The sequence below is a fragment of the Sturnus vulgaris genome, chromosome 1, assembly GCF_052056855.1.
Source record: "Sturnus vulgaris isolate bStuVul1 chromosome 1, bStuVul1.hap1, whole genome shotgun sequence".
Taxonomy (NCBI): Eukaryota; Metazoa; Chordata; class Aves; order Passeriformes; family Sturnidae; genus Sturnus; species Sturnus vulgaris.
In genome coordinates, this window is record NC_142243.1 from 132,905,133 (window position 1) to 132,927,707 (window position 22,575).

The window sequence follows — 22,575 nt, forward strand, 5'->3', positions numbered from 1 at the left end:
GCTGGAGGTGTTTATTTATCCTGGAGCAAAGGTGGCTCAGGGGACTTTACGGGCTGTGGACAGCTCCCCGAAAGGAGGCTGCAGCCAGACAAGGGTCCGCCTCTTCTACCGGGTAACAAGCGATAGAACAGGAAGACATAGTCTTAAGCCGCATCAGAGGAGGTTTAGGTTGGGCATAAGAAGGAATTTATTCACAGATGGGGTGATTAGACACTGGAACGGGCTGCCCAGGGAGGTGGTGGAGAGGCCGTCCCTGGAGGCGTTTAAGGAAAGACTGGACTCAGTGCCATGTTCCGGCTGACACGGTGGTGTTTGGTCAGAGGCTGGACTCGATGATCTATCTCAGCGCTCCTTCCCAGCCGCACTGATTGCTGTTTTCTGGCACTGCGCGCTCTCCCCGCGGCGCCTCCGGCCGCGGAGCTGCCGCAGCCGTCCCGCAGGCCGGGGGCGGGGCCGGCCGGGTGTCCATGGAAACCGAGCGCACGCGGAGCGCCGCCCTCCTTCCCTTCTTCCCTGCTTCCCTCCTTCCCTGCTTCCCTGCTTCCCGCCGGCCGCCGCGATCGCCACCATGATGCTGCTGGGCCGCGGGCTGGACGCCAGGTACGGGGCGCGGAGGGCCGGGGCAGCCCCGGGCTGCGGCGGGGGAGGAGGCCCCGCTCCGAGCGGCGTGCCCGGGGCCGGCGCGGGGTCGGGGAGCGGTGCGGGCCCGGCCCTTCGCAGCGCATCTGCCTCCCTGGGAGATGGGGCCGCCTCTGCCTTCCTCCGGCTAAGGCCGCAAAACTTTTCCAGGCCTGGTGTGCTATGCAGGGATGGAGTAAAGATGTACTGCCCATGTTTGTTTGGATCGCTCGTGAATACTTCTGTAGACAATTCTAAGCGTTCGCGATAATGAGGGGGGAATGAAAACTTTTACACCCCCCTATAAGAAAACGTAGTGTTTCGCATCCCAAAATTAAATATTAGTTGCATGGGTGTACTGTAAGATCTGAATTGTAAAGTAGGTGATTACGTCTTTCTCCGGGGGGGAAACACTTTCTGACACGAAGATCTTTCAAAAGAATTGGAAATATAGACCTTTTACTGAGGATCTTATCCAGTGGTATAATTTTGAAAAGCAGCTTTATTAGTACTTAATGAAATTCTTACTTGCCTACTCACCTGGTGAAACCATGCCTATTCAAGTGGTTCTGTGCTCCCGCATGTCGTGGAGGACTGAATAACTTCCTTGTTTGTTTTTTTTAAACCTTAACGGAATCTCTTTTAAACAGTCTTCCAGACAGCTTGCCATGAAGCAACCCAACTGGGGTTTTGCCCAAGGCAGAACTTTGGCGTGAAATACTTTTCCTAAGTAAATTCCTCATTTAAATTGATTGTATTGTTGTTTAGTCTCAAAGTACCAAATTTCTTCAAATTTTTCTGTATCCTGATACAAAGTCAGTATTTAAATATTGGTCAGCAGTATTGGGATAGCTTAAGGATATGAAGGAAGTTTTTGTTTCTGTCCTTTGTCAAGATAGTGGTAGGAGTGAATTCTCTTGCAGGGAATGCTAGGGTCTTGTGTTAGACCCTAGAGAGTTCTTAGGACCCGGCATCTGGCAGGTTCTGTTAGCTGAATTGTCTTACACCTGATTCACTCAGATCAACAACTGGCATGAGTTCACATGACCATCAAATAAAAAGGAATATAAAAGCAAAATACAAAGTGAAATATGTGAGTTACTGGAATGATTTATCTAAATCATTAATAATGAAACATACAGGCAATGGATCAAATAAATTAATTAGATTTGTGTAGTTTAAAAGCAAGTAATTTATTAGTGTGATGAATGTCCTTTCAGTGGTATTAGAGTTTTCACTTCTTGTGTCCATTCACTTTTCTCTTTAATTCTCTGTGGTATTTGTCATCTGTAGTGCAGTTTGGTAACTGTTTGAAATTTAAAGAACATTTAATACCTTCACCAGTTTGTCCTCTACTGCCTAATTTCTCCAGTCATTGCCTTGCCTTGTTGAGATTGCAGCCTGTTGCAGGAAGGGCTGGTCTTGCAGAAGTCTTGTTTGAGACTGCAGCTGCTACCGCTGCATTAGTAATTAATACCATTAGTAATAGTGAGCTTTTGCTTAAATGCAGGAGGAAAACTTCCAAGCAGATTTTTGTGGTTTGGGTTTTCATCTGTTGGATTTTAAAGTGTAAATCAGCTTTTTTGTTTGTTTGTTATTCATTCATAAATATGCATATATTACATCAGTTAAAACATTCTCTTTTGCAGAATAAATTTCTGTTTACCACTGAAATGAGATATCCAAATTATTAATATATAATTATGTAGTTTTTCTTTTGTACTTGTTGTAAACATTTCTGCCCTTCTTATTTTTCACTTATTTTTCTTTGGTATCCAGGGACAATCAGACTAGACAAATGCAAGATGCTGTTTCAAATGTGGAAAAACATTTTGGTGAATTGTGCCAAATATTTGCTGGATATGTACGTAAAACTGCCAGACTACGAGACAAAGCAGATCTTCTAGTAAATGAAATATATGCATATGCAGCTACAGAGACACCAAACTTAAAAGTTGGACTGAAAAACTTTGCAGATGAATTTTCCAGACTTCAGGATTATCGCCAGGCAGAGGTACAAAATTAAAGCTGTACATGTTGTGTTTGCCATCTGAACTTTTCAGTTACTTATCTGTGATTAAAAGGGAAATCATATACTCTGCAATCAGAAGAGAAACAGGAGAAAACACGTCTAAAATATATTAATGTCTGAGCAGGGCAGGCTGTCAAAGCATTCTTCATTTGCCCTCCTGATCACTTCGGGGAAAACTGCTGGAAACTAGTCCTGTTGAAGTCAGCAAAACTATACCTATGAACACTTAAAGTACTTGAGAAAGAGCGAGTTTTTTAAATTGATCTTAGACTTTAGATTATGATTTATGGTTAGTAAAGTGTTCGTTTTTAATTGTGTGACTTGAGTTGTCTAGCAGCAGCTGATGCAAAATCAGTCATTTTTCTTTTGCTGAGCATTATCAGAAATAGTATTGAAGAGATACTGTCAGGGACCACTGGAGATTTCATAAGTTTGTAGTTCAACATTAAAAGTACAAACCTGATTTGGACCATATGTGACTGTATAGTCACATTTCTGCTAGATGAATGAGAGTGTAAAGAAAGGTGTTTATGCCACTTACACATTTATGTGTGGTGCCAGTCAAACTGTAACTTACGATGCAGAATTCCAAATACTGAGATAAAAAAAATTCATTCACATGTACTCAAACTAGTTTTAGGAGTATGTATCTATTCTTTTAATATAGAAAATTCCCATTTTTATTTTGAACAGCTAAGACCCACTATAATTCAAAAAAGAGACTGAAGTAGTTGACATTATTTATGTCTTTTGATAGGACTTTTTTATTTTGGAGAGCATTGCAAGTTCATAATAACAAAGTGGAAAAAAAGACCTTTTAGAAGTAGTTAATATGGGAAGCAGAGAGCTTGAAATACAAGGAAAATGTGTGAATCTTTAACAATCTGTTTAGGGAGGGATTTTTAAGAAGCAATAAGAAACCTTAGGGCGTGTGCAATTTTTATTTTTCCATAAGCTCTTATACATCTGATTCCAGCTAAGCTACGTGTAGGTCCTTATGCTACAGTCAATGTAATAGCAAATTATCCTCTGCTATTAAATTTACATTGTGGCCAAAGGTGAATGTGAACTCGGACTACACGATCTCTCTGTTTTTATCATTAAACTGTGAACCTGTAATTTTGAGGTACATATGTAACAACTTGAGTTTTGCTTTTCTTTATTTTAAATCTGTTTTTTTTAAAAACTGACATTTGTCCTACATCCTCCTACCATGTCTGTCTGTAAACCAACATTGCCCAGTGAAAGAAAAAGGCAGAAGCAGCAAAGGAAAACAGAAGCTTTTAGCCTTCAAATCAAGTTTTCCTTTGCTCCTGAAAACAAAATACATTATCTCAGCTTTGTTTCTTCTGGGCATCAAGTCACTTAACAGTTTTCCTGTGTGCTGACAAAGTGGGCAAGAGAAAATAAGCTCATAAGAATTATCAGTTTCTGGTCTTTAGCTGCAGTGCTAGATATATAAATACTGAGGTGTGAGGTACCACAACATGTGGTAGGGTAAGTAAGTAAGATGGGCAGGTTATTTGGTACATCTGTAACGTGTGTTGTTTAGAGCCTTACTGTCCTATTCCTTTCTATTCTATTGGCAGTTCAAGTGAAATTGTTTGACAGTGCACTGGTAGATGGTATCAAGGAGAAGTGTTTGCTCAGCTGGCATAGATTTTGGCTGACTGCTGGGAACTGTCCCTTCCCAGTAGAGTATGCACCTTTTTCTAATCTGGATGTAACAGCCATGGGCCACTGGACTCACTCATGGTCCAAAAGTCATTGGCAGATTACGCTGGGGCCACTCAGTTTTGTCAGATTTGACAAGCAGGTCTTATCCTATTGCCTATCTGACCATATGTAGCTGTTTTTCTGACTAGGAGAACTGAAACAAAAATTCAGATCCACTCATCTGTGAGAGCATTTATGCATTTTACATACTCTCTTATTGGTATTTTTAGTGCACTCAGTACCAGTGATGCTGTTTCCATTATTTTTAAGAAGTGTTCCATTTTGTACAGTATATTTGATAGCACAGATTGCTATCACCTATCAGTGAGTGTAGAGCAAATACACTGATCTTTAGATAGGAAGCTAGAGAACTCCAAGATGAAGGTTTGAATGTATTTAGTACTCAGTTTGATGTATTCATAATTTTCCATGTTTCATTTATCCTGATCTAATTTTAAAAATAGGAATTCCACTAGAAATCAGCTTGAGCTCTTCAGAAGACAAATTCCTTCTTGGTTAATATACTTGACTGTAGTTTTTACAAAATTTTAAAAAACCCTAATATATTTTTCAGCATATATGGATTTATTTCATAATAAGATGAGTCACTGTTAAATTAATTATTTCCCATTTCTGCACACCATGGACATGGATGATTTTAGCAACGTTGTGGTTTCTTTTTATAGGTTGACAGGCTGGAAGCCAAGGTTGTGGAACCTCTGAAATGTTATGGGACCATAGTGAAACTTAAAAGGGTAGGTTGAACATGTGTTTTCTAACAAGGTACATGTCTTGGCCACTCAGTTGAAAATTTTTTTTTTATGGGGAAAAGGGTTCTGATTTTTCATATTTCAGTTATCAGTTTAACTTAATTATGCAGTTAGACATCTGAACTGAAGCTATATATGTTGGAGGAAAGAGCTTTGATGTGAAGACAAGGATATTGAGGCTCTTTGAGCACAAGCAAATGGTCAGAAGAGTATGAAACTTCCTGGATAGTGTAAATTCAGGACTTTATTTATAAATAATTTATATTGTTTTATTTTGATGATGATGGTGATGATACTATTATTACTACGACTACTTCTAATTTGGCTCTTAGTCATCAATATGCTGCCTTTAACAGCTTTTCTAACTCAGAACTATGTTCTACATGAAAGTTCATAACTTAGAAAACACTTTTAAACCTGGTAAGTAGGTAGTGGCCTAAATCCCTCTCTGTTAAGTCACCATGATGACCTGAAGATACACAAAAATCTGAGCTCTCTTCATTCACTATATTTTCAAAACAATGTTTATAGGGGTTTGAAATATTCCCTTAAAATGTCTATGAGTTTCTTTCCTCCAAGAAGGATAAACCTGAGCAAGTAATTTTTAATCATCAGATACTAAAAGTATCAAGTAAATACTTGAATCTTATATAGAGATTACCTTAATCCTGAAATCTCAAATCTGTAAATGATGTATATGTCTGTATCATAATCTAGATAAATCAAAAACTTAAATTATTATTATTGTCGGATGGTATTTTACAAAAATCTTGCAGTGTGTTCATCATTATTAATTTGAGTAGATTGTGGCACTGCATCTCAAGCAAGTAGTTTTCCTATGTCTTTGTTGTGTTTTTTTTTCCATATGGTAAAGAACCAAATAGTGTTTGGAACTTACTGCACGTTACCTAACTTAGTGGTTAGAGGAATGGTTGTGAAGGAAATGCATCCTGCACTTGAATAGGAGTACCCGTGGTAATCCTTAGCAGAGCTGTAGACTATAGAGTTTGAAACCTGGTATCTTAATGGTCACTCTGAAACTCTGTGAGATCTAGAACTGGGTACTTTGTAGGGTATAAATGTTGAGGGTGGAAGACAAGTTGCTGAGGAGACACAAAACATTACAGCAGTGCCTGGGGCTTCCAATGCATTGAAGAGACTGCCTTGAGGTGCACTGCCACTGATAGCCAGTAATGCTGAGGACAGAAGCAACTGAAACCAACTCATTGCTTGCAACAGTGAATCGAATTTCCTGTGGTCTTTGCCTTGCAGAATGTCAGAAAGCATTGCATAATGTTTATTTTAACTACAGTGAGGAGCACAAGAGCATTTTTAAACTGTAAATGGGATCAACTATTCTACCAGTTTACCTTTGAACTAAGATAGAGTTCACTAAATATGTAGGCCATGGTTAATAAATGTGGGGGTTTTTTTCCCCATTGCACATTGACCATAAACCTTGGTTAAAACTTCAACTACCTGGTCTTCAGTTATCATCTGTAATCACTGGACATATTTAGTGACAAAGCAAATTTTGTCACTCATGTAAATCTAGCACAAGCTGCTAATTCTAGGACTGCTTTAGCTCACTAAGTAAAATCATGCAGAGTATGATTTTTCATTATAGCTACTTTCTATAAAGGGGATGTTCTCACTGCTGCTTGCTTACTGGATCTGTTCCAGGAAGTACACAGCAGTATTTCTGGGCTTTATCTAAAAACAACTGTTGCTTTTTCTGTGGTATAAGTCATCAGTGTCCTGTGCTACTAAATGCTTTATAGAGGCCCAGGTAAGTCAGAGTAGTGTTGTCCTTTATCTGCTAATGCAGTAAAATTGTTTCATTCATTGTTCTGGTTTATGATGCTGAATAGCTTCAGTGAAAGCAAAAACAATATTCTTGTCCTGTAACACAGCTTAAATGTAGGGTATGAGGATTTCTTTCTGTTTCATTGTTCTGTATATCAATCTTCACTTTTCTGCTTTTTGGCAACTCTGTTCCTGGTTCCTTTTCTTCACGTGTAACAGGACATCATAAAACCAAGGTGATCCACGAGCAGAAGAAAGGATTGATTTGCTTTAATAACTTCACTGACTAAAGCAGGTAACAGTACAGTGATGAGGCTCTGCCAGCTCATTGTCTGGTGGATGAACTGTAGCTGTACTTCTGTATGATTTGAAAATAAATGGGCAGCCAGAGTTCTTAAGCGTGACTTGAATTCATAGTTAAAATCTAGAGGGACTAGGAATAATTCTATATTCTTTGTATCTTTTATCTCATTGCCTATTCCATTCTACTTTTCCTTGAGTGTAACCAAAGCATGTTTTCCAAAAACATGTCAAAGCTTGGTCTAAAGACACTGGAGGTGAATGTAGGACTGTTGGTAGTAGTTAGTGGTTAGTTGATGTTTGTGGTGTTTTGTTTTAGATGAAAGACTTCACCTAATCTTGTTATATGCTCCACTGAGATGAAAGAGCTCTGTAATGCTCTGGGTTTTTTTCTGGTTGAACGTATTTAGATACTAGTAAAACAAATTTTTAATCTTTTTTTCTGTTAGGTAATGTACACCTTGATTCTTTCACCATAAATTGCATTTTCCCCCAGCTTTTTAATATTTTTATCGGGTTTTTTTTCTGCAGTCTTTTATTGGACAAAATACGTATGTAACTGAATCATACTTTTGTACATCCAAAGCTTGTACACAGCTTCACCACTACGGCACTATTTCTTTGTCACACTTTGGCTAGAAGTCTGTTTCATGGAGGCTGTTGCTACAGAAAACTGAGGTAGAGGAGGGAACAGTTCAGTCCCTGTAGGTATTTTTAAAGTCACTATGTGCTAGAAATAAAATACTGGATTTAATAGTGCTAACTCTAGAACTTTGCGTCCTCAAGTACATTTTGCATGAAAGTCAGAACCATTCCAAGCCACAGTGTTAAATCTGATTGACTTTTAAATGGGCCTAGAAAGTCAGTGCTGTTAACAGGGCTCAGTCATTAAATAGCACTAAACTTGCAGCTGTGACCATTAGATAGAAAACTTTGTTGTTTCAAAAATAAATACATCCTTTTCTCTTTCTTCACCTTTAAAAATTAAAACTGGAAAAAAATTCTGTTATTTCTTTTCTTGTAGCCACATGGTTTTCATAAAAGCAGAAGGCCTTTTCAGTAGTCTTTGACCTTAAAGGTGGTGTAAATTCCCTTCTGGAAGAACAGCAGTAAAATCAGCTTTGATGGGCTGAAGATGAAGTAGTTTTTATTATCAGATGCCACTCTTGTGTCCCTAGAGATGAAGCAAAATGACAGTTATATACAAGGACATACAGACAGCAAGGATAGAAACAAGAAAGAAACTGCCTGTTTTGACCCTGATCTCATGACAAGCAGCCTTGTTATTAAAGGAACACACAGCACTGTGAGACTTGGCAATCCTCTGCTTGACACTGAGTAATAATCTGGTCACAGGATCACAAAACTTCCGGAAAGACATAGTTGCATATCCTTCTGAGTGGTGGAGACATACAAGCATTAAAATTGTGAAATCCAAGCAAGGAGCACAGACAACTTCCCCATATGGTAGTTTCTAATAGCTCTAACTTCAATCTGGAATGGAAAATAAATGGGAAGTAAAATGTCATTTGCCCAATCCTGCCTCAGATTTTGTTAGACTTTAGACTGTACTTCTTCTTGTTCTAAACTACTGCTCCTTTCAACCGGAACCATCAAAATTAATTACCTTTTTCATACCAGCATCAGTGGAATGATAAATACTTGACTGATAATCTTACATTCCATGAATGTCAAACAGTTTGCAAAACAAAGTTTTATAGCATGAACAAAAATTTGAGAAAACTGGTAGATGAACATTCTTAAATTGTCACAGGTCTTCCTAGAAGTACATACTACTTCTCCTTTGGAAATGGAGCAAACACAGTTAGCAATAGTTTCTGCCTTTCCTAGATCAGTTGTTTTATCTTCTCCAGCTACATCATTATTTGGATGTATTTTGTTTCAAATGGTTTTAAACACTTTACTAAGTGCATATATATAAATATGCAGTTTAACCCTTTCAGCCATAGAATTCCTGTGGTACCTTGTAGCATAGAATTGTTTAGGCTGAAAAAGACCTCTCTGATCATTAAGTCCAACCATTAGCCCAGCACCACCACATTCACCAATAAACTCTGTCCCCAAGTGCCGTATCAACAGCTTTTTTGAACACTTCTGGAATGGTGATTCCATCGGTTCCCTGGGAAGCCTATTCCAATGCCTGACCACCCCTCCAGTAGAAAAAAATTTCCTAATATTTCATCTAAACCTCCCCTGGTGCAGCTTATATTTCCTCATCCCGTCACTGGTTGCCTGGGAGAAGAGACTGACCCCCACCTGGCTACAGCCTCCTTTCAGGGAGCTGTAGAGAGTGATAATGTTCCCCCTGAGCCTCCTCCAGGCTGAACACTCCCAGCTCCCTCAGCCACTCAGACTTCTGCTCCAGCCCCTTCAGCAGCTCCACTGCCAGCAGTGACTGCAGTTGGCAGTGGACAGGTGACAGCAATTACATTTTCTTCAGAACTTCTCCTTGGTACTGACTGCTGCCTGCTTTCTGGTTTATTTTTTTTTTAATGACACCACTTTATTTGATGCTGCTTTTATTTCTAAGTACATTTATTCTATTGCTAAGTCAGGAATGAGTCTGCCTTCTTAATGCTTTGGGAATCTCAGCTTGTGACCATCTGCTATACTTTTCATGTAAAGCTGTGAATCTTTTTCTTTCCTTCCCCACATTTTCAATTATAGCATGTGCTACAGGGAGTTGCACAAGGTCCTAAACTCTTACAGTCTCCACTGACTTCTCTTTCAGAGGATCAATTAAAAGATCACTAAAATCTGTTTCTATTCAAAGCAGAAGTTTTTCCATGTTTTCTAGGCAATGCATGTATAAAGGAGAGCATATTTTGTATTATCCTAGATGTATTTCAAACATGTCTAAAACATTTTATTTCCAGGATGATCTTAAAGCAACTTTAACAGCAAAGAACCGAGAAGCCAAGCAATTATCTCAACTGGAAAAGACACGCCAGCGGAATCCATCAGATCTACACATTATTGTATCCTGCATTTCTAGTCACTATAAGAAACATTTCTAAAATTCCTTGGGAACTGTTATGTTTACGAAGTAGTAGAAAAACAGTAATGCTCCTTAGAGGGACTGTTTCCAATGCTGAATCTTTTCTTAAACTTCATGAAGAGTTACAGCTGCTACAGAATAGTAGTTACTCACTTTTGAATTGAAAAGAAACTAGAAATTATTTGATATGTTTATGCAAGAGAGGTAGGCATAGATTACATCTAGGAATTTGGAAGTTTTTGAAAGAAAGTGTAATCAGACAATTTTTTTTTTTTTATTTCTGTGAATTTATTGTTCTATTGTTTTTCTCCCTGCCATTTTGGTAATTGTGCTTCCTGGTACCTAGATGGGGATATGAGTTTTCTCCAGCTGCATGAAAGGATAAGTTGTTATTCTGTTAGTAGAACAGTCAGTTAGACTACTCTGCCTTTCCAAAGACCAGTCACCCACCCCAGTATACTATTCTGTATCACAGCAGGAAAGATTAAGCCTCCATCAAACTGAATTAGAATTTCCATTAAAATCTCATCAAAGTTTCAAATTCTGAAGCAATCAGAATCTAAAGAATGGCAAAATAAATGGGATTAAGGCAATCCTACGTCAGTCTTTTTATGTTTACATATTATGATACAGGAGCTAAGTTCATGATGTGATGTTTACTTTTTGTTACATTTTAGTGTTGGACTTCGGAATTAAGCAGTCCTATTCGTTGTTGGATTTTATCAACTCTATTTCAGAATCTTCAGGAGCTTTCTAATGACTGGGGCATGAGACTCTAGGAAGAGTGAAAATGGCTCTGTTGGTCAAACACAGAAGAAATACATTTTATTTTTGTCTTTGTCAGAGAATTTCTATTTAATATTAATCAAATCAGTTAAATCAAGTCATGACTAATTAGAATTCCCCGTGTAATAAAGACAGATGTGTGTCAGCCACAGGGTTAGAACTTGAGCTGTGTTGCAAAGTTCTCTTTTGTTGGAATTTAGGGAGCAAATTATAACAATAACCTGTTTTCCCCAAAGGGAGACTGGTCCCATTTTTCTCCCTCAAGCTAATTCCCATTTCATTTCATGGGTATGTCACTGACACCTAGTTCATTTCTTCTTGTTTCTTTTCTAAGCTTCTCCCAAATACTCTTCTGTGACTCAGATTCTTGTAACACGTTTTCTGTACTTAAGGCTTTCCCTGAAGAGTTATAAAATCTCAGTACAGTCCGATTCTGCACATGGCAAAGGCACCAAAGGCTGCCTATTTGCATTTTAAAGTGATTGACACAAAACGCATAAAAAGGTATTAGGAGCAGGAATGTGTTCATTTGCTTTTGAGGCTGTGTGCAGGTCAGCTTTCAGGTCTGAGAGAGGCTTTCCCACATTAGAGCACAGCAGCTGGGCTCCTGCAGGGGTTCTCTTATTCTTGAGCAACTGTCACGTTGCAGCAGTGCACAACTTTGGCCACAGGTAGCAAAGGATCTGTACTCACTCCCATTTTACAAAAGGGGTGTTAGCACAACTTTTAAAAGAAAACATTACTGGATTTTTAAAAATATAAAAATATACATCTGTAAATCAAAATAGATTTTTTTTTTCCTGAAGAAGTCTGCTAAACTGTAGGTTGCCTGCTTTTTATTTTATTGTTTTAAAAATAAATAACCAAACTCTCAGTCCAAAACAAACAGCTCTTCTGAAATGTTTTGGCCTGGATACTTGAATTCTAGTAAAGCTCTAAAAAACTGTACATCTTACAGCCAGAAGCTTCAGACAACATAATAATAGCATTAAATATACAGATGTTTTGAAACAACAAAGGTAAATACTTCACGGTATATTAAAAGTAGAAGTGAAAATGAACATGTCCATTGAATATTGATTGTTACATTGCCATTTTTTCCTTTACGAATATTTCCAGTCACAGGTGAGTGTTCAGAAGAGAAAATACCAAACTGCTGTTGTCCAAATTATGCAGGCTCTGCGACTTTAGACACTTAACTCTAAAACAACCAGAATTCCTCTCTCAAAGCATATGTGCACAAATTATGTCCAATCTAAGATGTATTGAGGAGATGTATTTGATTATCATAGAAATAAAATACGGTATTTGTATGTCTAAGGGCTGTGTATGCATAATAGCTGCCATCACTTACAGAGTGACTGATTGAAGAAATTGAAAATACACAAAATCTCTGTTCTTCCCTCCTGTGGTTTGAGCAAAATCAAGAAAGAGAGATGAAACGTGACTTTTTGTACTACTAAAAATCATTATTTATTTTGTTTGCCTCGTAATGGCAGAATTGTGTCTATGATTTTAGGCTGTTTTTGAAAGGAGATATTTTACACAATTATCAATTTGAAACAATGATTAGGAGATTACAATAAAAGAAGTGAATAGAGCATGCTTTATGCCTTAGGTTTCTATATGTGTAACACTAAAATCTAGATCACAGGAACTGAACCTGTGGTGTCTTTTTCCATTAAAGAAAAAAGTCCTCTCTTAAGTTGCAATTTTGTAGTAATGGGAAGAGCCCTACAAATTGATCATAGGCTAGAGTACTTGATCCATATACTACTTTCAAATCTTATGACAAAATAGATTTGTGATAATACTGACTGAGCTTGTAAGTATCACTAGTGTATGATGTTTGACCAATAATGTATGGAAAACAACAGAAGTTTAGACCCAAATCTTGTATATTTCAAGTGCAAGCTCTTATAACTGTACATTGTTAATTTGTCATAGTACACAGTTCGCAGACTTTACTTAATCAGAATAGTTTCAATCTCTTTCATTAAATGGTAATGAACTTTCCATAAAATTCATAATTATATCTAATTAAAATAGCTATCTAAAATGATTTTTGTAGTAACAAAATAAGAAACACTTCGTATTTATGTGTTAAGAATTGATTGATGTGTCCCCTTCCCAGTGCCCTGTTGAAGATGTTTTAATAATACAAAAATATTAAAAACATAAAATGCCTGAAATGCATTTGAATCTAAAAAAGTATAGTAACTCTAGCCTGCAAGACTGAGATTTTTACAGGATAAGTACATTAAGAAGTTCCAGCTTCTGCTATAATTGTGTATTTAAATAATTTGTAAAATCTTAGTAAGATGAGGTTTAGCACACTATACTGGAAAAGATTCTTTCTGCACCCAACAGGTTGATCTGCAGTAGAAAACAAAGGTTGATCTTTCCTGCTCACCCACCGCTCTGGCCTGTGCTGGGTTAAGTACATAAACCCAGTCACTGTGTTGTCAATGGGGTGTCAGGGCTGGCTCAGTAAAACTATCACATGATTATTACAGAAAACAAATCAGAGCAGAGGGACTTTCCTGACTGGCTGCAGCTTGTCATTTTTCATGTTTTACATCAAAGTCACAACAATGTAGAAGGCATCTTTATAGGTTCATTGAGCTACAGATTTCAAATACTGTAACACAGATATGTATTGTTTTGGAAACTCAGACTTAAATGTTCTCATGGCAATTACAGCAAATAGCTTTGTACCAAATGCAAGACTAATTTCACCTTTGTGTTACTTTACCAGGCTGAAAATGAACTGCAGAGAGCGACACTGGATGCTACTCGAACAACTCGGCACTTAGAGGAAACCATTGATAATTTTGAGAAACAGAAGATAAGGGACATAAAAGTATGTGTGCTCATATTTCATCTTGCATAATAAAATTACTATAGGTAGGGGCAAGATTAGCAACATTCTGTATTCACTGAAATGCAACTGTCATGGTGTTTATGAATGTTTCACAGAATTGTAAATTACAGATCTGTCTTCAAAATAGCAAAACTTCTGAATGACTCCATCTTGTGAATACTTATTGGAGATTATCAAGTGACTTTTCTGTAAGGCATGTTATTCCTAATAGGTTTCCTCTTTACTTTTGAAGTATTTATGTGGAATTTATTATTAAAATAATATAGTATTATTAATTATCATGCGTATTATATTATTTATTATCATGCATAAGTGATAGCCCAGCCAGCATTTGTTTAATTTCTAAAATTCAGTCTGACAACTTAAAAGTACTAAGTATCATGTCATTATTTGTATCATATAAATACCAAACACAGAATAGAGTAATTTTTTGAAGTGCAAATATACTTTACGGCATTAAGAAAAACCTTTCCTTTCATTTGCTTTCAGAACATATTTTCTGAATTTATAACTATTGAAATGTTGTTCCATGGGAAAGCTTTAGAGATATATACTGCTGCCTACCAAAATATCCAAAATATTGATGAAAATGAAGATTTGGAGGTAAGAGTGATTGAGATTTGCTTTTCTGTTTACTTCCTACATGAAAACAGTTTTCACAGTTGGGCTACACATGTCCTACACAGAAAAATGCAACAAATATTGCAGGTTCCCAGAACAAACTCATGTATACTGAGCCTTTTTTTTGCACTTCTTCAGCAAGAGCATGCAGGTTTATAATCTCAGAGAGTAGCTGCAGTGGCAATCTAATCTTTCCCACAAAACACAGAAAAGAGACTCATAGAATTACCTGCCACTCCAAGCTCAGCTAACACAGATTTTAAAGAACACTTCTACAGTGAGTCTTGCTCTGAAGATGCACTTAGAAAAAATCTTACACTGCTGTGATAAGATGATGTAGAGACTAATTACTGCATTAAAGATCTTTTACCTGAATTTTGTTTGCTTGTTTTCATCTTCTTATCACTTTTATTAGGCTGTTCTAGAATTAAGAGACATTTGTTATTTACTACATTGGTGTTTCTCCTCGTGGCAGTAACCAGCTTCAAGTCACCCCTTTCTTTTCTACTTGAATTATAGTCTCTCTTTCCCAAGATATGCTTTTCAGTCCTTTATTAATTCTTGCCGTTCTTCTAGATGTTGGGCCTTTAAACTTCGTATCATTGAAATATGTGTTGTATATATATGTTTGGTTTGTCAAAAAAGCTGGATAATTTTCAGTCTTTTTTGTATATCCTACCAGTCATAATTTTATTTTGTCTGTGGCATAGCTCAGAACAAGTTAGCACAAGACTAACCATGAGTCTTCAGTGACAGTCATATTTGAGACTACTTGGTAATTTTACTTCATTTAAACTATGTCATGGAAATTTTGTACTATTTTAGTTTCACAATTATAATGTCGCATGCCACCAATTCAGAAATCTCCTTTAAGTCAGTACTTTGTCTTTCACAACCAAATTCATAATCTCATTTTACATGTCCTGTTAACTGGACATTTACTTTTCATTAAAATACTGACCATAATATACCTTCTCTTTGACTTAAAGTCTTACACAAATAGCTTTATTAGTTATTGAAATAACTCTAAAATATATGTTACACTTTAAAATATAATGGATGTATGCTAAGAGGTTTCCCAAATTTTTCTTGAGTTGTACATCTCCTGTACATTGCAAGTAACATTTTTCTGATGTAGTTGTGACTGACAGCAGGGATTTGCTTGTGAAGGGGGTGAGTTCATCTCTGCAAGAAATGGAGAGCCTGAAGGAGTTGCTGGGGTTCATACTTCTAGCTTAGCCTGAAACTCAGCTACAGATGTTGGTGGGAAACCATTGCAGTTTTCCCTGTGTAAATGCCCCCAAACTTCTGAAGAATGTTTGTTTACCTTGACCACGTAACTATGTTGATGTGTCTCAGGTTAAGCAAGGACTTGTTTCAGCTAAAAGCGATCAATCCAAATACAGCTGATGTGTATCTCTAGATTAGGTTTCATTGTCCAGTGCTGCATTTCTGCAAGCTTCAGTCTTGGTGAGTCTTAGCTTGCAAGCATCTAAGTCACAGCTTTCTCCATTTGATTAGGTTTTTCGGAGCTCACTTTATCCACCAGACTATCAGTCTCGCTTAGACATAGTTCGTGCAAATTCCAAGTCCCCCTTGCAAAGAACTGGCTCCTCAAAATCTTCACTGAGAACAGCACAGGTAAGAAAAAAATTACATACTAAAACAGGATATTAAACCTCTGCTTAAGATAATCTTTTAGTTAATGCACATGGATCTACTGTCTTTACTCAGTTCAGGATCATCAGAAATGTAAAGAAACTTTGAATGCTATAAATATCAAATTAAGCTCTTGATAATGCAGCCTTATCATTGATGGGAAAAAACCCTCAGCTTTTAAAGCTGTGTTGCTTACTTATGACAAGCGCCATTTCCATCAATACTTGGTCTTCCATCAACAAACTGTAGCATCTTGCAGAGAAGAGATCTAGGAGCTTATTTGAAAGAGTAGTGGCATTCTTTAAATACTTGCATATTTCTAGTATTCAGATTCTAGTGTGGCCTCTCTACCAGATCCTAATCCAGACTAGTGATACCTTCTAGCAGAAGAGCAAACCCGTGACCAACAGGCCTCTCCTTTTATACTCTGAAAATTCACAGCAGGTGAGGAAAAGGATGATAAAAATGAGTGAAACAGTTGAAGACAGTGCCACTCTTTTTGGACCAAGTACCTTGTAAATATCTTTGACACTTGTTTACAGCAGTAAACTTGCAGACACTGTAAAATGGCTAAATTATTTTTAATTTATTGCAACTGTAATCCTGTAACTACAATGATTCTTACCAGTGCTTCAGTTAAAGACAAATCCTCATTTGAAATGTACGTCTTACTTTTCTTCTTTGAATAGAATCATGAATTGATATTGTAGTAAGGAAAACCTTTCTTGACTTCATACACTTCACACCTTCTCTGCTCTCAACAGGGCAGAGATCAGTTATTACAGTTGAGCTGTTCTGCTGTTGAAAGTATCAGTTGTGTCATCTGAAGAGATACAACCTAGTGATTTAGTGCATGAAGTACTACCTTGACGAACTTGCCAGTCCTATCACTCCAGCAAATTTCATGTTCAAGATACTTCAGAAAATAGAAACAACACAAAACAAGAGAAAACTGAGACTATGTACACTGATTTCTCCCAGAGGTGAAGTGGAACTCCATTTTGACTAACTTGCAAGTTAACCTTTGTCATTTCCTAGACTGCTCTCTTAATTATAACCTTGGGTGTTAGTGTTCTCATAACCTCTCACTTAGCTGAAAAGAACAGGAAGTCATCTAGACGTAGAGGGAAGCTGCAATGCAATTCAAAATAAGGTCATCTTACTTGGCTGTGCATTGTGTCTGCAGAGGAGGATCATATGGCAGAAAAAAGGGGTGGAACACCCTACTAATGCAGTCACCATAGGGCAGTGAAGAAAGGGCAGCCCTTCCCAATTCTGTAAATAGCATGGTGCTGAATTACACTAAGGCCTCTAATCTTTGGAACCACCAAACATCTCATGGGAAAAAATGCTGTATTCAGAAAAACTTTCAGATGACTTGTTTCATCTTTTCTGTGGATCTTTCACTCAGAAATTTTTGACCAATCTAGTTTCCTGCTACACAGTAATTCGTTACTGTCTGTAATGCAGTACTTTGCAATTTCCAATGTAGAGCAGTAGAAATAATGTGGGGAGAAGTTCACAGAATCACATGGCCCAAGTCTGTGGGGCAGGGGAGGACAGACAGACACACACAAACACTAACCTGTAGGTGGGGGACAATGTGGGAAGTCACTGCATACCTGCATACCAGGTAGAATAAAGCGTGCCAGTAACACAATTCAGGTCTTTTCAGAGGATTTAACACATACCATCTTTGAATTTATTTCTGGCTCTGTGGACTAACTTTCTGTATTATCTTTATCTTAAAAATCTAAAGTACTCCTTGAGCTTGATTCATTTTCTCACAAAGAGCTATGTCCTTCATTTTACAACACTTCACTTGGCAACTTATCCTCAACATTTTGGTTTACCAGTTCAGATTGGTATATCTTATATTTTAGAACTATAGCATGGTATTTTGCAGATATTTTAAATCAAACTTAATTACACAGGTCTTATCTACATGCATTAAATATAACAAACTTTTGCACTGACACTCTGTAGAACAGCAAAGTATCATTTTAACCATTATTGAAAATGTCTGCATCTGAATGTTCCAACATTAAGACGTGAATTGCCATGCTTCTGTAGTAGCATCTGCAGTGAAACATGGAGCTGAAGTGCTTAAGCAAGGACAGTCATCACCTACATGCAACTGATAGTTTTTACATAAAATTATTTACAGTCAAAAATTATCATATTCTTTTTTTGCATTAAGTTATGAAAAATTAAATTTCAATACTGGTATATTTTAGTTCTTTGGCAGAATAACTTGATTTAAACTGCATAATTTCTTTTCTCAGTTTGTTTCTTAGGGATAGTCATCTTAGCACCACCAGTAATATTTAATATGCTATTTAGTTAATTGCTGCATGGTCAGATGTGTTTGAGTAGTGAGCAGAAAAAAAGCCATAAAGCCAAAACACTTCTTATTTCAGGAAAGGGGAAATGGGGGGATCTTTTCTTCAGAAATATGATGCAAGTTCTGCTGAAGAATTTCAGGTGCTCTGAACTAGAAAATAAAAGTTAGAAGATTAGTCTATCCCAATGGAATTCATTTCACCTTAACAGGCTCGATCTGCATCGTTCCTTAAACTCCAGTTACAAATTGCCATTGTCTTTTTCTTCTTTCACAGAATGAGACTGCTGCTTTAGACATTTCAACACAAGTTAACCCAGCTTCACCCAATGATTAACTCCATCTTCTGTTTTTTTAGGAATTTGTAAGCAAGTATTTGCTTCGAGCTAAATTATGCACTTTGTGAGCATCAGCAAGACTAAGGATTTTTCTGCTTTTAGAAGTTCAATGACTACAATTTGCTTCGTGCACACACACAAAAACTTACATAACATACATGGCTGGATGAATTATAACATCTCAGAAGTCAATTTAATAATGAGCATTTAAGGACTTCTAAAATGGGGGGCTGCTTAAAAAAAAGGAAAGCTCTGTCTCCAGTACAGAAGTTTTTTATTATATGATTGTATGTGACAAGACACAGAAAATATAACCAAAATTAGAGCTGCAGATGCCCTTAGAGAACTACTGAACTTGAAAAAATTTTTCAAAAGCATTCCAGATGACTTGGATAACTGTCTTCAATGCTCTCTTTCTCATTGGGAAAGAAAAAAAAAACATATATCCTTCTTTAAATTGTAAATGTTGCATTGTCTGTGAAGAATCTATCTTCAATAGGAATTAGATTGAGCCCTCATTAAAAAAAGTACAGACTGCAGAATCTGTCAAATGAGATGAAAGCTTGGCAGCTGGCACTTGTTTTTAATGTTTGATGAAGCAAAAAGGAGTCACTCAAAAGGCAGGCACTGATGGGCAGGGAAAGAAGTTCATCTATGAATCAAACTCTTACTAAGTTTGTATAATTAATTCTTGGGGGAAAAAAAGTAAAAGGCTTAGAGCACCATGGTTTCGAGCTTTTAACTGAAGAAGTCTGATGTTTTCAAGATAAGATTAAGTCCTAATACTCATCTTCAGCCTGCTGTTTCAACAGCCAACCCAGGAAAAAACTGGTTTGCATCTTGTTGATTTTTAGCATCAATTGGGTAAAAATTCCATTTCCCCTGTCCTGTAATAGTTGTCATGGACGACATGGATTTTAGCTTTTAAAAATTATAGTATTTTTATTCTGTGTCATGTATCTTTCCATTGGTATGTATGTTATGAAGCGTTAATAAATAAACAACTTACTCCCTCCCCTCAATGAAAACCCTACAAACATTTAGACTGAAATTACCAATGGAGAATTATTGTTTGCAGAGAACAAACAGTTGATATCTTTTTGTTGGATTTTTGTTCAAGCAGATTTCCCGCAGAATGCTAAGAAGAGATGAAGAAGAGGACGAGGAGGAAGATGACGATGATGAAGAGGAGGATGAGGAGGAGGAATTTGATGCTACTAAGGAAGTGAGATAACAAAGCTGTTCTAAGAGGGTTTTTTTAATTAAGGAAAAAAACAACCTTTACCTAAAGGCTTTTGTATGTTGGATCTAAAATTTCACTGGGGCTATATATTTAGAATTCCAGCAGAAGCAGGAATCAGCACTGATTCTAGAGTGCCAGACAACAAATGACTGGTTTCAAAGAATGGAAAAAAAATCCACTGAAAGTGGACAATTTCAGTAGCTAGAAAAGTAAATATTTAAATAGATGCCTGTATTATATTTGCATAGATGTTATATTGTAATCACATTTGCTTAAACTTAAGTGATAAAGTGTCCAAAAACTGCACTAAGCTTTCAAGCAGTTACATTGTTTTCTTGTTACTTGCCAATATATTACCTCTCTAGCTATACACCTCATGAATTTATTAAGTGCTCTAGCTGTAACTGTTATAATTGGGTTTATACATCCTAAAGTAACTTTAGTAGTTAAGAAACTGTTTGCAGCAACAACCTGTTAATATTTCATTTTGCTTTCCACACTGGATGGCAGAAGGCAGGGTGAGATGTACTTTTATTTTCATTTTCCTCAGGCTTTCATCAGGTACAGATGACTTTTGATTCCTTTATGCATACAGAAAGAACAGTCACAGATAAGGACCTGGCCCAGTATCTTATGTTCAATCTGCTGCTCTGCTTTTAAATAAAAGTGCCTTCATGATAAAACTAGTGGATATTTTATGTAGTTAATGTTTATTATATTAGTTGACATGCTACACATAGTTCAAACATAACACTTTGAACCAGTAACAGTTCAGTTACTGGTTCCATCAAACATACAAGAAATTACACATTTTGAATGTAATTTCTTATCCTGTTTGGAGATAGAGGTTACATGTGTTCATTTTTTAACAGTGTATGGTTGTCTGCCACAAAGATGTTAGCACACTGTTCACCTCCAGCTTTAGTATCTGCTAAAGAACAAATGCAGAAGAATTTAAACTTGTGACTGAGAAAACAAAGTTACAACAAAATCTTCTTTCAGTCGGAGAAATAAACCAAGTGCATTTATAAAACTGATGCTATTTTTGTCCACTATTGCAAAGTATGCAATGCATACCTGGTTTGACATATGAAAAAACAGGTTTTGCCAAAAATTAATGTGATGAAAATAAGTGAAAAGTTCACAATATAGGGTTCTGGTTTAAACCCAGAAAATAATTTTACACCAGCATTACATACCATTGATATTAAATTATTGAATTACTGCTGGCAAGGAGTAAATACCAGTGAGCAAAACTTAAAAAAAAACCAAGTATCTACGTAATTAATTCCCGTCTATTTCAGCAACTAAGGCACTTCAACAAACAGCTGTATCACATCAGAATTCTGGTGATCACCATATTACCATTTCACACGCAATGAAGTAGTCCATCTCCAAAACAGATGGCTAACTTCATAACAATTTCAGGTTTTTATATAATATACACAGATACAAATAGCAAGTATTTGTGTACTATGCCTTAAGAAAGCAATTCTGAAAAAAAGGCAGTTTTGTTTGGATTAATTGCCTCCTAAAAGATTATGCAGTTCACAAGCATAAAATTCTTTCTCCGTATGTCACAAAAAAGTCAACTTCAGGAATCACAGAAAAACTTCCAGAAAAGAAGTACAGTCTTGGGCATCTTTGTCCTGCATGCATGATGTCTTAACTTTGCATGTTGCACAAAATTGTGACCTCGAAACTACAGGTGAGAAGTCCCTGTTTAAAATACTTCACAGCCAGAATAACAATTCAGGATGTTAGTCAAGAATTAAGTATTACCTAAAGATACTTGTGCAAAAAAACTTCTCATGGTACAAGTGCATACTGCAAGACTGACTTGCAGTTATTCCATTCACTCATTTGTATTTTTTATTACTGGCACTTAGATGATGCAGGCTTGTATCCATCCTTAGCTAGACTATTTTGCCTCTCTGTGGAACAAGCGGGCGCATTCCTCTGGGATTAAGGGTGCTCATCAGACTGTCCTGTTAGACCTTCCCTAAATGCCTCAAGCTGCTTTCCTAGGTAATCACTATTTCTAGTTTTTCACAACAGAAACTTCCCTCTTTTACACCAGAACTTTTGGACAATAGTAGCAAAAGGAACTTCAGAGAAGGCATAAATAAGGAAACTTGCCACGTTTTATATCAGTATCACAAACCAGCATTTCATTTGTTACTCCTTACTATATGGATGGTACTTAAAAAGAAAGAACCGTATTTCAAGCCATGTAATTAGACAGTTTCTGATTTGTCCTTTGTACTAGAAATACAGTGCCTCCAAACCGCTAAACATCTGTTGTTATAAAACCCTATTATTATCAGGAAATGTTGTCATCACACCATGCACCTGTACCATCTATTCAGGCAGAATCAGAATACAATGCCTAGTCTGGAGAGCCAGGGGGAAGAGAGGCACATGGACACACATAGACCCCAA

At 36.9% G+C, this 22,575-nt stretch overlaps 1 protein-coding gene across 5 annotated transcripts; it reads left to right on the forward strand.

Moving 5' to 3' along the window:
- The first annotated feature begins 124 nt into the window (after window positions 1–124).
- Window positions 125–20,816, forward strand: CIBAR1 (CBY1 interacting BAR domain containing 1). 5 transcript variants are annotated; one of them, XM_088177231.1, is made up of 8 exons: window positions 125–600; window positions 2,398–2,632; window positions 5,053–5,121; window positions 10,140–10,241; window positions 13,806–13,910; window positions 14,421–14,534; window positions 16,074–16,193; window positions 20,011–20,816. In XM_088177231.1, exons 1-8 carry the CDS (start codon window positions 569–571, stop codon window positions 20,122–20,124), a joined length of 891 nt encoding a protein of 296 aa, XP_088033357.1. In that variant the 5' UTR covers window positions 125–568; the 3' UTR covers window positions 20,125–20,816. The 5 variants fall into 5 exon arrangements, with proteins under 5 accessions (XP_088033357.1, XP_088033364.1, XP_088033373.1 ...); XM_088177238.1 differs by having other exon boundaries at window positions 20,014–20,816; XM_088177247.1 differs by lacking the exon at window positions 16,074–16,193 and having other exon boundaries at window positions 20,014–20,816.
- The last annotated feature ends 1,759 nt before the right edge of the window (window positions 20,817–22,575 follow it).